The 14,832-nt window shown below is 40.4% G+C and overlaps 1 protein-coding gene across 2 annotated transcripts in view; it reads right to left on the bottom strand.

Annotated features, from left to right (window-relative positions):
• The window catches only part of macir (macrophage immunometabolism regulator), a 26,102-nt gene extending 11,270 nt beyond the window's left edge, over positions 1 to 14,832 (bottom strand). The window contains exons 1-3 of one of the 2 annotated variants that reach the window (XM_030149108.1): positions 14,762 to 14,832; positions 5,411 to 6,075; positions 3,319 to 3,740 (exon numbers count right to left, since the gene is read on the bottom strand). In XM_030149108.1, coding sequence (XP_030004968.1) covers positions 5,412 to 6,068 — 657 coding nt within the window. In that variant the 5' untranslated portion in view covers positions 6,069 to 6,075; positions 14,762 to 14,832 and the 3' untranslated portion in view covers positions 3,319 to 3,740; position 5,411. Of the gene's footprint in view, positions 1 to 3,318; positions 3,741 to 5,410; positions 6,076 to 14,141; positions 14,219 to 14,761 lie in introns of those variants that run through there. The other variant, XM_030149109.1, reaches the window with a different exon arrangement.

Raw genomic sequence — 14,832 nt, 5'->3', positions numbered from 1 at the left:
TCTTTTGTGTGGGTTCTTCTGCTGTTATTATTGGACTGTAGATCAGATTGGTCTGGATGTGGAACCCACACTAAAATGAGTTTGACACCCCTGCTCTATTGCCTTTAGGTTTAAAAAAAAACCAACAAACAAAAACACACTAACTGAACAGAACTGACTTAAAAAGTTACAATCACAGCACAACAAATAGTCCGATAAGTCAAACGGGTGCACGCAGAAGTGTTCCGATGGCTTGGCTTATGTACAAATATTGCAGCGTTTTGTGTGAACTGACGGCGGTGACACTGTGACAGCGTCCACACAGTCCCACAGTGCAAGCAGGTGCAGAAAAGAAAGGGTTGTTTCCTGCAGTGGAGGCACTGAAGACACATGGTTTAACCAGCTGGACTGAAAACACACACACACACACACACACACACACACACACACACACACACACACACACACACACACACACACACACACACACACACACACACACACACATCTGCAGAATAATATGCACCCATAAGTACAGATGCACTGATGTGGTTTAGGAAAAGCTAAATATTCCTACAGATGGGACTAACTCCACCCCTTTCATGACTCTACACAGAGGGCGGAGCTGCAGGAGTGTTTCTACAAGTTTCCACAGGTGTTTCCTAGTTTCCTCGGTCACTGTCATTAACCCATACAGACCCAGTGTGACTTTTACCATAGCTCCCAAATTAATTTTCCTCTGTTTTTAACCTTTCCTAAGTGAATTATCAGCATTTATTATAATATTACCCTCTGAATTTTGCATTTTTTCTGGTGAAACTCATCTATGTTCCTATATTTAACCCATACAGACCCAGTGCCACTTTTATGGCAGTTCCCAAATGAAATGTTCTCTATTCTTAACCTTTCTTAAGTGATTTATCACCATTTACCATTTTGCACCATTTTGGGCAGCACTAGTCTTTGTCCTTAACATCGAACTGTGATTTCGTTTGCTGTGCTGTGCTTTGTACTGTGCTGTCAAATGACAAATTTCATTCATTCATTTCCTCTAATATTATCCTCTGTATTTTGCATTTTTAAGTGAAAATCAGGTACTTTCCTAGATTTAATGTACTGATTAAGTAGATGTTCATTAAAGCTCAGATTAAAGTTGAGGGGTATTATATCAGAAACAGAGAAAACTGAAGAAAAAGAGCCATTTTGCTGCAAAAATAAAACATAAACCCAGTGTGTCCATCCACTGTCATTGATCCAACTGAATCAATGTTGGAGAAGATGACGGTGTTTCCATGGTAACAACGGAGCCTCTGAACATCCAAATATGGTCATATCTGATGACCATGAAAAGATGAAGAACTGTATTTTACACCAATTATTTACACGTATTGATAGGATTAGTGGATCAGCAGGTATTAAACAGTTTAGATCAGTAGATGGTTTTGGTCGTCTGTGGTTGTGTGGGTCTTTATGCCAGTGGTTTCCAACCTTTTTTGGCTCCTGACCCCATTTTATTATCACAAATTTCTGGTGACCCCAGACATTTAAAACTGTTTTGCTAAAATTAATTTGTTTTTGATCATGTAATAGTTTGCTATACTGTGTTTCAAATAAAGCTTAATTTCAGAGGACATTTAGTCTGTATAATGTCTATTATTGTGGACAGAGGCAGTAAATCCAGGTGTAGATTACTGCACAAAGGCTCAGGATCTGTCCAGTCAGTCCAGCTGGGATTTACAAGGAGGACAATTAATACTGAACAAACAAGAACTGAAACTATGAATGATGAAAGAGCTGCAGCATCTGAAACTGACCACAATGAACATGTGACACAAACAGAACCACAGTGCTGCAGTTTCACACTCACAGTTTGTCTGTAATGGATTGGGATTGTCTCTGTCAACTCAACATAGATTTTTGATTAGTTTTTTTTTGTTTCTTTCTTTTTTGGTTTTTTATTAATGACTAGAAATTTCAGGCGACCCCATGTGGGGTCCCGACCCCAAGGTTGAAAAACACTGCTTTATGGGTTAATTTACTGATCATGTAGATCACAGGTGTCAAACATGCGTCCCGGGGGCCTAAACTGGTCCACCAAAGGGTCCAATCCGGCCCACGAGATGAATTTGCAAAGTGCAAGTTAGGGCATCCAACTCAAAAATAATATCATAATAACCTATAAATAATGACAACACCAATTTTTTCTCTTTGATTTAGTGCAAAAAACATCAAATTATGAAAATGTTTACATTTACAAACTATCCTTTAACAATAAAATGTGAATAACCTGAACAAATATGAACCTGAAATCTCTAAAGAAAATTCAGCCCATTTGAACTCTTTTCTGCCTGTTCCTCAGTGTTTAGTGTCTTTGCAGATCTGATCTGTAATGCACATGTATAAATGAGAAGTCAAGGTAAAATATTGACAAAATTGTACTTATATTTCTTAACAAATTGCATTTTTTTCAGGTTATTCACATCCTTTTTGTTTGGATAGTTTGTAAATGTAAATACTGGCATAACTGAATGTTATTTTTTGCACTAAAAGCATTTGCAGTTGTCCTTATTTATTGGTTAAACATGTTCTTATTTTACTGGTCCGGCCCACTGCAGATTAAATTGGGCTGAATGTGGAACCTGAAAGAAAATGAGTTTGACAGCCCTGATGTAGATGTTCATAAAAGAGTAGAGTCAAAGGTTATTATATCACAACAGAAAAAAACTGAAGAAAAAGCGACTTTTTCAGTAAAAAAAAATATCCTGAACTGAACATAAACCCAGTGTGTCCATCCACTGCCATGGGTTTGACTGGTTGGGTCTTTATGGGTTAAGATTCAAGTTTCCTTTGGTCAAACGTGGATATTTCTACTGGATGTTGAATAATAATTGAACACTTATGGGATTTTGTCCAGTTTGTCTTATAATAATAACACACATACAGCTTCGATCCTGTCACAGACTTGTACCTCTCAGCTCCACTGGTCATATTCTTATTCATGGTGGTTAAAGTGGTTCTGATGCCGGTCTAGTGCTTGCTGTAGTCCCGTAAAGGCACAAATAGCAGAAAAAACACTTAAATCAAGTCAATGCTCTTGATTCTTTACCTCCAGTTTGGTGAGAAGGAAGGATTACAGCGACCCACCACTCTACATGTACGTGTTTGATTCAGACGGAGCTCAGATCCTGAACCGCTGCCTTTCTGTTTGTTTGTTTCCACACATGCCCGTCTTATGGTAAAATAAGTGATTTCAAAACCCACTGAAACTGAAGGAACGCAAATACAAATGTGACCAAGAAACATATTCAAAGTGTTGTGTTGACAGTGCCGTACTAAAACCCACACACAGCTCCTGACAGATGGCAGTAAAACTCCTACTGGACTAATGAGCCATGTTACATTTAAAGCTGATACAGTATATGTGATATGTGCTTCGATCAGCTGTTCCATCAGCTGATCCATCAGTGCATCTCTGACCAGTACAAACACACAACACTTCCAATAAATAGGTTTAACAGTTATTGCTAAGTTTTAAATAATTCACATCTTTTAACCTCGACCACCTCGTTAACAGTGTGAGGACTAAATTAGGATTTTCTCCACAACGTTACGTGAACGGGGTTAAAGTCCCCAGTTAATAATTAAACAGGATTATCAGAGTGTCTTTGTTTAAGAACTGAGTCCAAGAAACAGAGCTGGAAATAGCACCCAAATCCCCAAAGATGGTGAAAGGCTTCTAAAAAAAGGCCTTCCACTGTTTTCATGTCCTGTTTGTGTGTTTTCATGTCGTTTGTGTGTTTTCATGTCCTGTTTGTGTGTTTTCATGTCGTTTGTGTGTTTTCATGTCCTGTTTGTGTGTTTTCATGTCTCGTTTGTGTTTTTTCATGTCTCGTTTGTGTGTTTTCATGTCGTTTGTGTGTTTTCATGTCCTGTTTGTGTGTTTTCATGTCTCGTTTGTGTGTTTTCATGTCTCGTTTGTGTGTTTTCATGTCTCGTTTGTGTGTTTTCATGTCCTGTTTGTGTGTTTTCATGTCTCGTTTGTGTGTTTTCATGTCGTTTGTGTGTTTTCATGTCGTTTGTGTGTTTTCATGTCTAGTTTGTGTTTTTTCATGTCTCGTTTGTGTGTTTTCATGTCGTTTGTGTGTTTTCATGTCCTGTTTGTGTGTTTTCATGTCTCGTTTGTGTGTTTTCATGTCTCGTTTGTGTTTTTTCATGTCGTTTGTGTGTTTTCATGTCTCGTTTGTGTGTTTTCATGTCGTTTGTGTGTTTTCATGTCGTTTGTGTGTTTTCATGTCCTGTTTGTGTGTTTTCATGTCCTGTTTGTGTTTTCATGTCTAGTTTGTGTGTTTTCATGTCGTTTGTGTGTTTTCATGTCCTGTTTGTGTGTTTTCATGTCCTGTTTGTGTGTTTTCATGTCCTGTTTGTGTGTTTTCATGTCCTGTTTGTGTTTCATGTCTAGTTTGTGTGTTTTCATGTCTAGTTTGTGTGTTTTCATGTCGTTTGTGTGTTTTCATGTCCTGTTTGTGTGTTTTCATGTCCTGTTTGTGTTTTCATGTCTAGTTTGTGTGTTTTCATGTCGTTTGTGTGTTTTCATGTCCTGTTTGTGTGTTTTCATGTCCTGTTTGTGTGTTTTCATGTCCTGTTTGTGTGTTTTCATGTCCTGTTTGTGTTTTCATGTCTAGTTTGTGTGTTTTCATGTCTAGTTTGTGTGTTTTCATGTCGTTTGTGTGTTTTCATGTCCTGTTTGTGTGTTTTCATGTCCTGTTTGTGTGTTTTCATGTCCTGTTTGTGTGTTTTCATGTCCTGTTTGTGTGTTTTCATGTCCTGTTTGTGTGTTTTCATGTCCTGTTTGTGTTTTCATGTCTAGTTTGTGTGTTTTCATGTCTAGTTTGTGTGTTTTCATGTCGTTTGTGTGTTTTCATGTCCTGTTTGTGTGTTTTCATGTCCTGTTTGTGTTTTCATGTCCTGTTTGTGTGTTTTCATGTCGTTTGTGTGTTTCATGTCCTGTTTGTGTGTTTTCATGTCCTGTTTGTGTGTTTTCATGTCCTGTTTGTGTGTTTTCATGTCGTTTGTGTGTTTTCATGTCCTGTTTGTGTGTTTTCATGTCCTGTTTGTGTGTTTTCATGTCCTGTTTGTGTGTTTTCATGTCCTGTTTGTGTTTTCATGTCTAGTTTGGGTGTTTTCATGTCCTGTTTGTGTATTTTCATGTCTAGTTTGAGTGTTTTCATGTCCTGTTTGTGTATTTTCATGTATTGTTTGTGTGTTTTCATGTCTCATTTGTGTTTTCATGTCCTGTTTCTGTGTTTTCATGTCTTTTTTCAGTGCTTTCACGTCTAGTTTGTGTATTTCCATGTCTCTTTTCTGTGTTTTTATGTCCTGTTTGTGTATTTCCATGTCCTGTTTGTGTATTTCCATGTCCTGTTCCTGTATTTTCATGTCTTGTTTCTGGTGAACATGCGCTCCCCTCTCAGCGTCAGGTGTTGCAGCTGGTACTGTAACACCTCAGTGTCCGCTGACTCTTTGATGCTCATTTTGTCCAGGTTTAGGTAGTCTAGAGACTTGGACTGGGCCCTCTTGCCTTTGAGCAGACACAGGGGCAGGGGGGCGTGCAGACCCTTCACAGACTCCCCCTGGGTCAGAGACCTGAGCAGGGTTTCGCTGGAGCTGGGCATGCGCCTCCGCCTGCGCCCGTTGGCGGCAGGAAGGTCGTAGGGCTGATAGTAGCGGCTTTTGGCTTTGAAGATGCGGGACGAACGGTGGACGCCCAGGTCGGCTGACTTGGGGACGGCGCTCGGCATGGAGCTGGGGACCGCCTCCGGTACGGAGCCCTTGTCCTGGGGGGTGCTTTCGGACCACCTGTGGGCCAGTTTGAGCAGCTCCTCGCCGGTGGTGAAGCCCACCAGGTAGTTGGAGTCCATGTGGAGGATCTGGTACCCGGCCACGGTGCCTCTGATGGGGGAGCAGGGGGTGCTGGCGCAGCGGGGGCGCTCCAACTCCGGTTTCAACGTGGCCTTGATGTCAGCTGCAGGTAAAATGGAGACATGTGCCCTGGACACGCCGTTGATATCCATTTCCATCTTTACAGACATGTCCTGACTGATGAGATGCAAAGAAAAAACACATCACTGAAGTCATTACACAACAAGCGCACAAAGCACTTACACAAAACACACACACACACACACACCGCTGGGCGTCTGAATGAACTGAGGCGGTGTTATGTAACCTCAGCAGTGAATACATACTGTATACAGTACTACCATTCAGCTGGACACAAAAGCCACGACACAATGAAGTCCATGTTATTTTGAGTCACTTATGGAATTAACCCGTACAGACCCAGGGATTCTTTAGAGCCAGTTCCCAAAGGAATTTTTCTCACTATTTAAAGGTGTCGTATGTAGGATTGTGGCCCAAACTGGTACTGCAGTCCCATTCAAATACTGTACAGCATGGTACCCCCCCCCCCCCCCGACTAGGGGAGTCCAGATCCAGCATGAGTGTCTACTACTAGTGTTTCCACTAATCCATGACCCCACACCATCAATTTCAGACAAAAAAACATCCTCAGCAGACTGACTCTGCATCAGTCTGACATAGAATAGAACAGACAAACGTCCTGAACACTGATGAAAGTTTACACACGTTCAGGAGAGAGAGAAAAGGAAATGAGCCGCAAGTTTACCTTTTACCTCATCAAAGTACAAGCGGTACAGATCGCTACTGTCCCCCCCCCCCCAAAAAAAAAGTATTATAAGAAAACGGCCCCCCCCGGGCAAACCATGGACGACCCCGTGGTTTGTTATCAGCCCATTATTGGATTTCTTTCAGAGTACGTGATGCTCGACTCAAACTTCCTGTTATTGTCGTCCACTTCTGTTTCTGTGATTTGAATTGTTTTTCCACATTTACACTCAGATGTAAAAGAATGAAATCAGATTAATCTGCACACATGCACAAAAACATCAGAGGACTGGGGAGAAAGAAGGTGTGTTAATCTGGTTTCTCATAATCAGATTACTGTTGTTACCTGATTAAACAGATCAGATTATCCTGTTTACGTGATCATTTGAGTAATCTGAAAACTCTAGAAATCAGACATTGATCAGATTTTTAGTGTGCATTAGGGATGTAATGATATGAACATTTCATATCACGGTTATTGTGACCAAAATTATCACAATTATCATTATTATCACAGTATTGTTGAAATTGTGCTCAAAATGTTCAAAAAGTACTAATACACACACTGAAATAATTTAACCAAGTTGTATATAAAAATAAATAAATAAACCAAATAAAATAACAGTCCCAATGTCCCTTCTGTGTCAGAAACATTCCAATATTAACCCTTAGTGGTCTGAGTCTATTCTGTCTGTTTTTCAGTCCTTTTGATTTGGCCTTTATATACTATAGAAACAAATGTTTATTATACCCATATTTGGGATCTGTTTTTTCAGCACAACTTCATCTGTATCATCTGTCTATTATTTTTTTCACTTTAACCTACTATAAAAACATAAAAGGACAAAAAACACACAAAAAAATAAAATCTGATTTGAAAAATGTATATAATTTATTGCATAAATAACACACAGATGTTTAACGAACCTTTTCACAGACTTTAAAAGTGAATATTGGTTCCAAATATTAGGTATAGAAAATTAAAATTGTAATAAATTCAAACTATACTCAAATATTTGACATAAAAGCAGATCTTTACATAGGCGTTTTCCCCTAAAAGTGCGGTAATCAAACACAGTTATCATGAGAATTAGAATTTAAACAGTAATACTAACCGTCTGTGATTTTACCGTGGTTTGTCGTTATACCGGTAATCGTTACATCCCTAGTGTGCATGTAAACGGGCTCAGTGTCACAGGTCACTACAGATGCGTTTCCGTTTCTTGAATTACCGCGGCGAGCGGCCATCTTGTGTGGGAAGTGCTCATGTTTCCTTCCTGTTCGTTCACTTTTCTGGAGCCCTGGCTGATAACAGTAGAGCGACAGTGTGATTAGTGGACGTTGTACGTGCATGGCAGGATAGGGTGAGGTGTGCTCCCATGTTTCAGCTCTACTACTGTCCATCGAAGCAACAGTGAAACTGAGAAACAGCCAAACAGTCACACAGGGGAAATCTGATTGGCTCCTCCCATCAGCTATCAAAAAGGTCAGTGTTATTTTGTACATAACATGGATTTAAATTCCGTGTATCATTCAGTCTGGTTCCAAATCAAAACCAAATTAGCCACAAACGTCATTTCCAGCGCACTGAGCTCGCTCCCATCATCAGTCAGTTCACATCGCTGACATCTGCACTACCCTCAGACTTACTCATCCTTGTGCTCCATCTTGTGGGTGTTTTGTTCCTGTAAAATAAGGTTTACTGTGCACGCTGTGTTCATTTGTCGCTCATTATTGTAACGTCCATGCTGCTGCAAACTTCCAGGCCCGGTACCGAGCCCAAATAACTCTTTGAAGAACATTCTACTCTAGCGCGGTGATTCTGCGTTCCAGACTGGCCCATGGTGTCATATGAAAGCCTAAAGCCTCAGGACTCCAACCATATCTGTCACTGGACTAGAAGGAAACACGACCGCTGTCCACACAAGATGGCCGCTCGCTGCGGTAATTCAAGAAACAGAAACGCATCTACTGGCTACAAGGATGAAGAGCAGGAACCAAATGTATGAAATCTGTAGAAGAGGAAACAGGATGACTGGATGAAACTCTGTTGCTACCAGGGGTTCAAAAACGATGCCCATGTGGATTTATAGGATCATTATAATAGCACTGATGCATGCTGGGATTGGATCCAACTGGCTACAAAAAGTCCTGGCTCCCAAAGACATAAGTGGACCATCTCTCTAAAAGTATTACGCTAGTCTTTTTTTATTATTATTTTATTTCAATCTTTACGAACACTGCCCTCAGATTAATCTCAACCACCACTCTGTTCTCCATTTTTGTGTTTAAGTGTTTTTTGGTCTTAATTCATTCTGTCTACCCATTATTTTCCCTTCTGATATTATAATGTACTGTGTAATATTTTAAGGTAGGCATATGAATCTACAAGCTGTGTCTCCTTTTTTTAAATATTACATTATATTATTATTTTTATTTATTTATTCATTCTCTCTTTCCTATTTTCTGTCAGCTCAGTTATTATTTTTGTATATCACATATTTGTCACTTTTTGTACTTAATTGATTTTCTACTGCACAGAAACTTTGGTCTCTTCTTGGGCGTGGGGAAAAAAATACTATAAAAAGCGATGTAGTATAATGTATGTACTGTAATTCCACTTCTACGTATGTACTGTTGCATTGCTGAAAAAAAAAAAAATTATAAAAAAAACAAGAACGTAGAATCTGCCAAATCACAAAATACTGTCTATAATATATATGTAGTTTATGTGTATGACTAAACTAGTTTAGTAGTGACATTACATGTTAGTGGTGTTATTTTCATGCAGCGAGACGAGGAGACACATGTTCAGTTTTTTCCCTTTTACTAACACTGACGTAAAGGGAATAAACCAGTACAGTGAATAGATCAGTTGTAATTCTCCATTAAAATGAAGCAACATGTCACAACTTCACTTCTGGTTGAAACACAAGAGTTGAATTCTGTGTGACAGAAGACAGCTAGTGTTTAAGGTGCACTACCACCACCTGCTATAAGAAAACACTACTGACATAAATTAAAAACCAGGCTGAGGAAATGATTCAGAAACACAAGTGGGTGACTCTAAGAGTACCTGTGGCAGAATGATGGCACACATGTACCGTCTGAAACACTGAAACTGGCACTAATAAGCAGTAGGGCTGTAAGAAAATGTGGGTTCTGCAATATATCGAGATATTTCATTTCACAATACTGTATCCATATTAAAAAGTACTGTATGGATATTTAGGTACTAATTCAAATGCAGATATTGTGGAGGTTCATTTTTGTTTTTCTTTTTTGTTTCTATTTTATTTATTTTTATTTCACACTCTTTTATTCAATAATGTTGGTTCCTTTGTTGGGATTGAACTCAAATCCTGTTCTGATGTTAGTTGTGAACTGATAGAATCTGAACATTTGAACAGGATCTGAAACTGGAATGTCTGTAAAACAGAATTTCAGTTTGAACACAGTTGGAACATTTGGTGATAGAACATTAGATCCTGTTGGGATCAAATACAAATGTGTTTAGGATTTGTGCAGATTTATGCTGTAATTCAATTCTTCAAGGAAATAATCATTTAATCAATAATTCATTGTTTCAGTTAAAAACTCATATTTATATTTAGGTTTATCATTAATAATTTATGTATATTATATGAATGTTGAGTAATAAGTCTTGATATAATTGTGATGCAATCCTATTGGCCGCTAAGATTATAAATATGTAAAGAAAAAGAAGCGGAACCAGAAGCCTGAAGCCTGGAGCATCACAGTCTTTTGACCGTCACGTAATTTAATTTAGAAATTCATCTTTTGTTTGTATGAATCTAAGTTTTAAGTAAAGACCGCAAACAGAACAGTTGGATTCCAGACCCTTTTGTTTACTGATACATGTCGTGTAAGAAGAACTCAGAGGTTCTCGCTAGTGAGTTATATGCCGCACTCACAAGTATAGTATATGTTATTCTTTTTTTAATCTTTTTTTTTAACAATGTAACAGTACATACACAGAAGTGGAATTACAGTACATACATTCTACTACAGTGCCTTTTATAGTATTTTTCCCCATGCCCTAGAAGAGAACAACGTCTGTGTGCAGTTGAGCATTTTTGAATCAGGTTTTGTCTTTAGTTCATGAAACCAGAAAACAATTGAATAAAATCATAAACATGTAAAGTATTGGGAGAAAAAAATGGAGCCACACTGCTTCAGTCTACAATCAAAACTAAAAATCTGATTTATTTGATGTAAATGTATGTGTGAAAGTAGAGCCCATGCTTCTCTGTAATGAAACTGCATCCATGGGGATAAACCTAGTACTTATACTACAGTAGTACAGTAGTAGATTATGACCTAGTACTTATACTACAGTAGTGCAGTAGTAGATTATGACCTAGTACTTATACTACAGTAGTGCAGTAGTAGATTATGACCTAGTACTTATACTACAGTAGTGCAGTAGTAGATTATGACCTAGTACTTATACTACAGTAGTGCAGTAGTAGATTATGACCTAGTACTTATACTACAGTAGCACAGTAGTATATTATGACCCCCCCCCCCCCCCCCGAAGGGGAGGAAAGGCCTGTTGGCTTTGGTTCGCTTTGTTTCTGTGTTTGTTTACACTTAAACAGCAAAACCATTGGTTGAATTTAGACCAAACTGGGTTTATAGATTGCCAGTGACCCAGAATAGATATGATTACATTTTGGGAAAAGTAGGTTAAAGTTCACATTTTTTATGCATTTTCAAAAAAATTTTTTTTCCTGTTATACTTAAAATGGTCACAATTTGTCTGTTGTCTGTGTCTATGATGACATCAGCAGGATCGATGCAGAATGAGCTACGATATGTACAAGGGGCGGGGTTTGTTGTGCCTGGCACCACTTATTATTATTATTATTATTATTATTACTATTATTGTTATTATTATTATTGTTATTATTATTATTATTACTACCACCTTGCTACTTGTTGTTTCTACTAGTTCTTTACAGTGTGCAGTTGCCTGTTTTTTTTCAGATACTGTTTTCTTTTTTACAGTTATTGTTTTGTTATTTTCTTGTAGTATCTCTTGTGTGTATATTCAGTGTTTGTGCTGATATCGGAACCTCTATTTCCTGAGGGTTTTGTCCAAAGGATCAATACAGTTCTATCTATCTATTAGGGATGGGAAGATGATCTGATACACATCGATACGCCGACATGTGCGTGTACGATCCCAGTGCAGCGGTACAGAAGCTGTGAGTGAATGAAAAGTTTGGAATGATATCGTGATGCATCGGTTATTGAATGTTTGTATCGATAAAATTCGATCCGTTCAATAGAATATATTTGTACTGTCATTTAAAAGTGTTACTATTTATTTAGGTAAAGCTTTTCTTTCCTTCAGACCCACGTTAACGTGCGCCGTGGATTCGCAGATGTGTACACTGTACACGAACAGTCTGAGCTGTGTGGACGCACTGAGCATGTGCAGATGAATACTGGACTGAGCATGTGCAGATGAATACTGGACTGAGCATGTGCAGATGAATCCTGTACTGTGTGTATGTGACAGACACAGAAGGAGGAGAACATGTGGTTTATGAACGAGTACTTCTACTAGATCAGCTGGACTGAATACTGCCGTTCATATCACAGATACTCCCTTAAACAGTGCCATACAGATCCAACAGCACATCCCATAATACCTTACACAGGTGTCTGCTAAAGTGACAGAACCTTTTTCTGTTTTACCTTCATTACAAATACATTTCATTACAAATGGATTCGGTGAGGGAGTCAGAAGTTGAGTTAGAAACAAAAATGACTGGAAACAAAGTCTGAACTGTTTCACTGACTGAATGTGAGGCACGTGTTCTGAAACTGAACTAAAGACACTTTGTAAAAGTCATTGTCTTATGTGATAAATAAATAATCAAAGTCACTGAATTGCACTGCATATATATATATATATATATATATATATATATATATATATATATATATATATATATATTTTTTTTTTTTTTTTTTTTAACCAGAATGAACATGTTCAGTCAGAATGTGTTTAATTTCTCTGTATTGTGATTTGGGTGTGAATCGTATCACACTGCATTGTGAGATGCCACACACGTATCTTTAATATATCGGATCAGAGACACCGGATCGTATCGGCCTGAAAACTCAGATTCCAAACCCTCCTGTCTACCTACAGTCCACACATGCAGGGTGTGTAGTTCAGTGTGTGTAGTCCAGGGTGTGTAGTCCAGGGTGTGTAGTTCAGTGTGTGTAGTCCAGTGTGTGTAGTCCAGGGTGTGTAGTTCAGTGTGTGTAGTCCAGGGTGTGTAGTCCAGGGTGTGTAGTTCAGTGTGTGTAGGCCAGTGTGTGTAGTCCAGTGTGTGTAGTCCAGGGTGTGTAGTTCAGTGTGTGTAGTCCAGGGTGTGTAGTTCAGTGTGTGTAGTCCAGGGTGTGTAGTCCAGGGTGTGTAGTTCAGTGTGTGTAGTCCAGTGTGTGTAGTCCAGGGTGTGTAGTTCAGTGTGTGTAGTCCAGTGTGTGTAGTCCAGGGTGTGTAGTTCAGTGTGTGTAGTCCAGGGCGTGTAGTTCAGTGTGTGTAGTCCAGGGTGTGTAGTCCAGGGTGTGTAGTTCAGTGTGTGTAGTCCAGTGTGTGTAGTCCAGGGTGTGTAGTCCAGGGTGTGTAGTCCAGGGTGTGTAGTTCAGTGTGTGTAGTCCAGTGTGTGTAGTCCAGGGTGTGTAGTTCAGTGTGTGTAGTCCAGGGTGTGTAGTCCAGGGTGTGTAGTTCAGTGTGTGTAGGCCAGTGTGTGTAGTCCAGTGTGTGTAGTCCAGGGTGTGTAGTTCAGTGTGTGTAGTCCAGTGTGTGTAGTCCAGTGTGTGTAGTCCAGTGTGTGTAGTCCAGGGTGTGTAGTTCAGTGTGTGTAGTCCAGGGTGTGTAGTCCAGGGTGTGTAGTTCAGTGTGTGTAGTCCAGTGTGTGTAGTCCAGTGTGTGTAGTCCAGTGTGTGTAGTCCAGGGTGTGTAGTCCAGGGTGTGTAGTTCAGTGTGTGTAGTCCAGGGTGTGTAGTCCAGTGTGTGTAGTCCAGGGTGTGTAGTCCAGGGTGTGTAGTCCAAGGTGTGTAGTTCAGTGTGTGTAGTCCAGGGTGTGTAGTTCAGTGTGTGTAGTCCAGGGTGTGTAGTCCAGGGTGTGTAGTCCAGGGTGTGTAGTTCAGTGTGTGTAGTCCAGGGTGTGTAGTCCAGGGTGTGTAGTTCAGTGTGTGTAGTCCAGGGTGTGTAGTCCAGGGTGTGTAGTCCAGGGTGTGTAGTCCAGTGTGTGACTGTGCACACGTGTTGGTGTAAATGCAGCTCTATCTGCCCTCCAGTGTGCAGCAGCCATGCACAAACACCACTACAGTTCATACATGTGTACACACTGCACACACACACACACACACACACACACACACACACATACACATACACATACACATACACACATACACATATGACTTAGTACCAGTTTGAGCACTGGGATGAATCCAGTCCAGTTGTGGTTCTTTATATGTGGATGTACAGACATGTAGGACAGACAGATACACACACACACACACACACACACACACACACACACACACACACACACACAGAGGGTGCGTCACAGCCCTGGAATGGAATGGAATGGAATGGAATGGTGGAAGGAAGGATGGATGCAGGAAACCCTCCCTGTCCACACGGAGACAACGGCTGTGTGTGAAGCAACACCGCAATAACACACACACACACACACACACACACACACACACACACACACAGCCGTAATGCAGGTGTCTATTGTCGCGGTGCAGTGGCAGATGGAGCAGACCCAGGCCGGTCCACCGTGTCCTCCACCAGCGGAAACAGCCCCAGCCCAGCTGAAGAACCCCCCACCACCACCACCACCAGGCCTCACACACACTAACCCCCCCCCCCCCCACACACACACACACACACACACACACACAGACGCCTTTCTCCGCAGAACGGACTGAACCGACACAAAAACACACAAACATCAGCCCACACCGGAACCAGCTGGGTCCACGGACCCGGACCCGGAGCAGGCCGAACACACGGACCACAGACGGCAGGAAAACCCACCTGTCAGCCGCAGAAAAGCCTCGGTGCTGCTCCGTCCTCTGCCTCCGGCCTGGCGACGACAACAGCAACCG

The sequence above is a fragment of the Sphaeramia orbicularis genome, chromosome 12 (assembly GCF_902148855.1).
Source record: "Sphaeramia orbicularis chromosome 12, fSphaOr1.1, whole genome shotgun sequence".
NCBI lineage: Eukaryota > Metazoa > Chordata > Actinopteri > Kurtiformes > Apogonidae > Sphaeramia > Sphaeramia orbicularis.
This window is presented reverse-complemented; position numbering and strand designations above follow the sequence as displayed.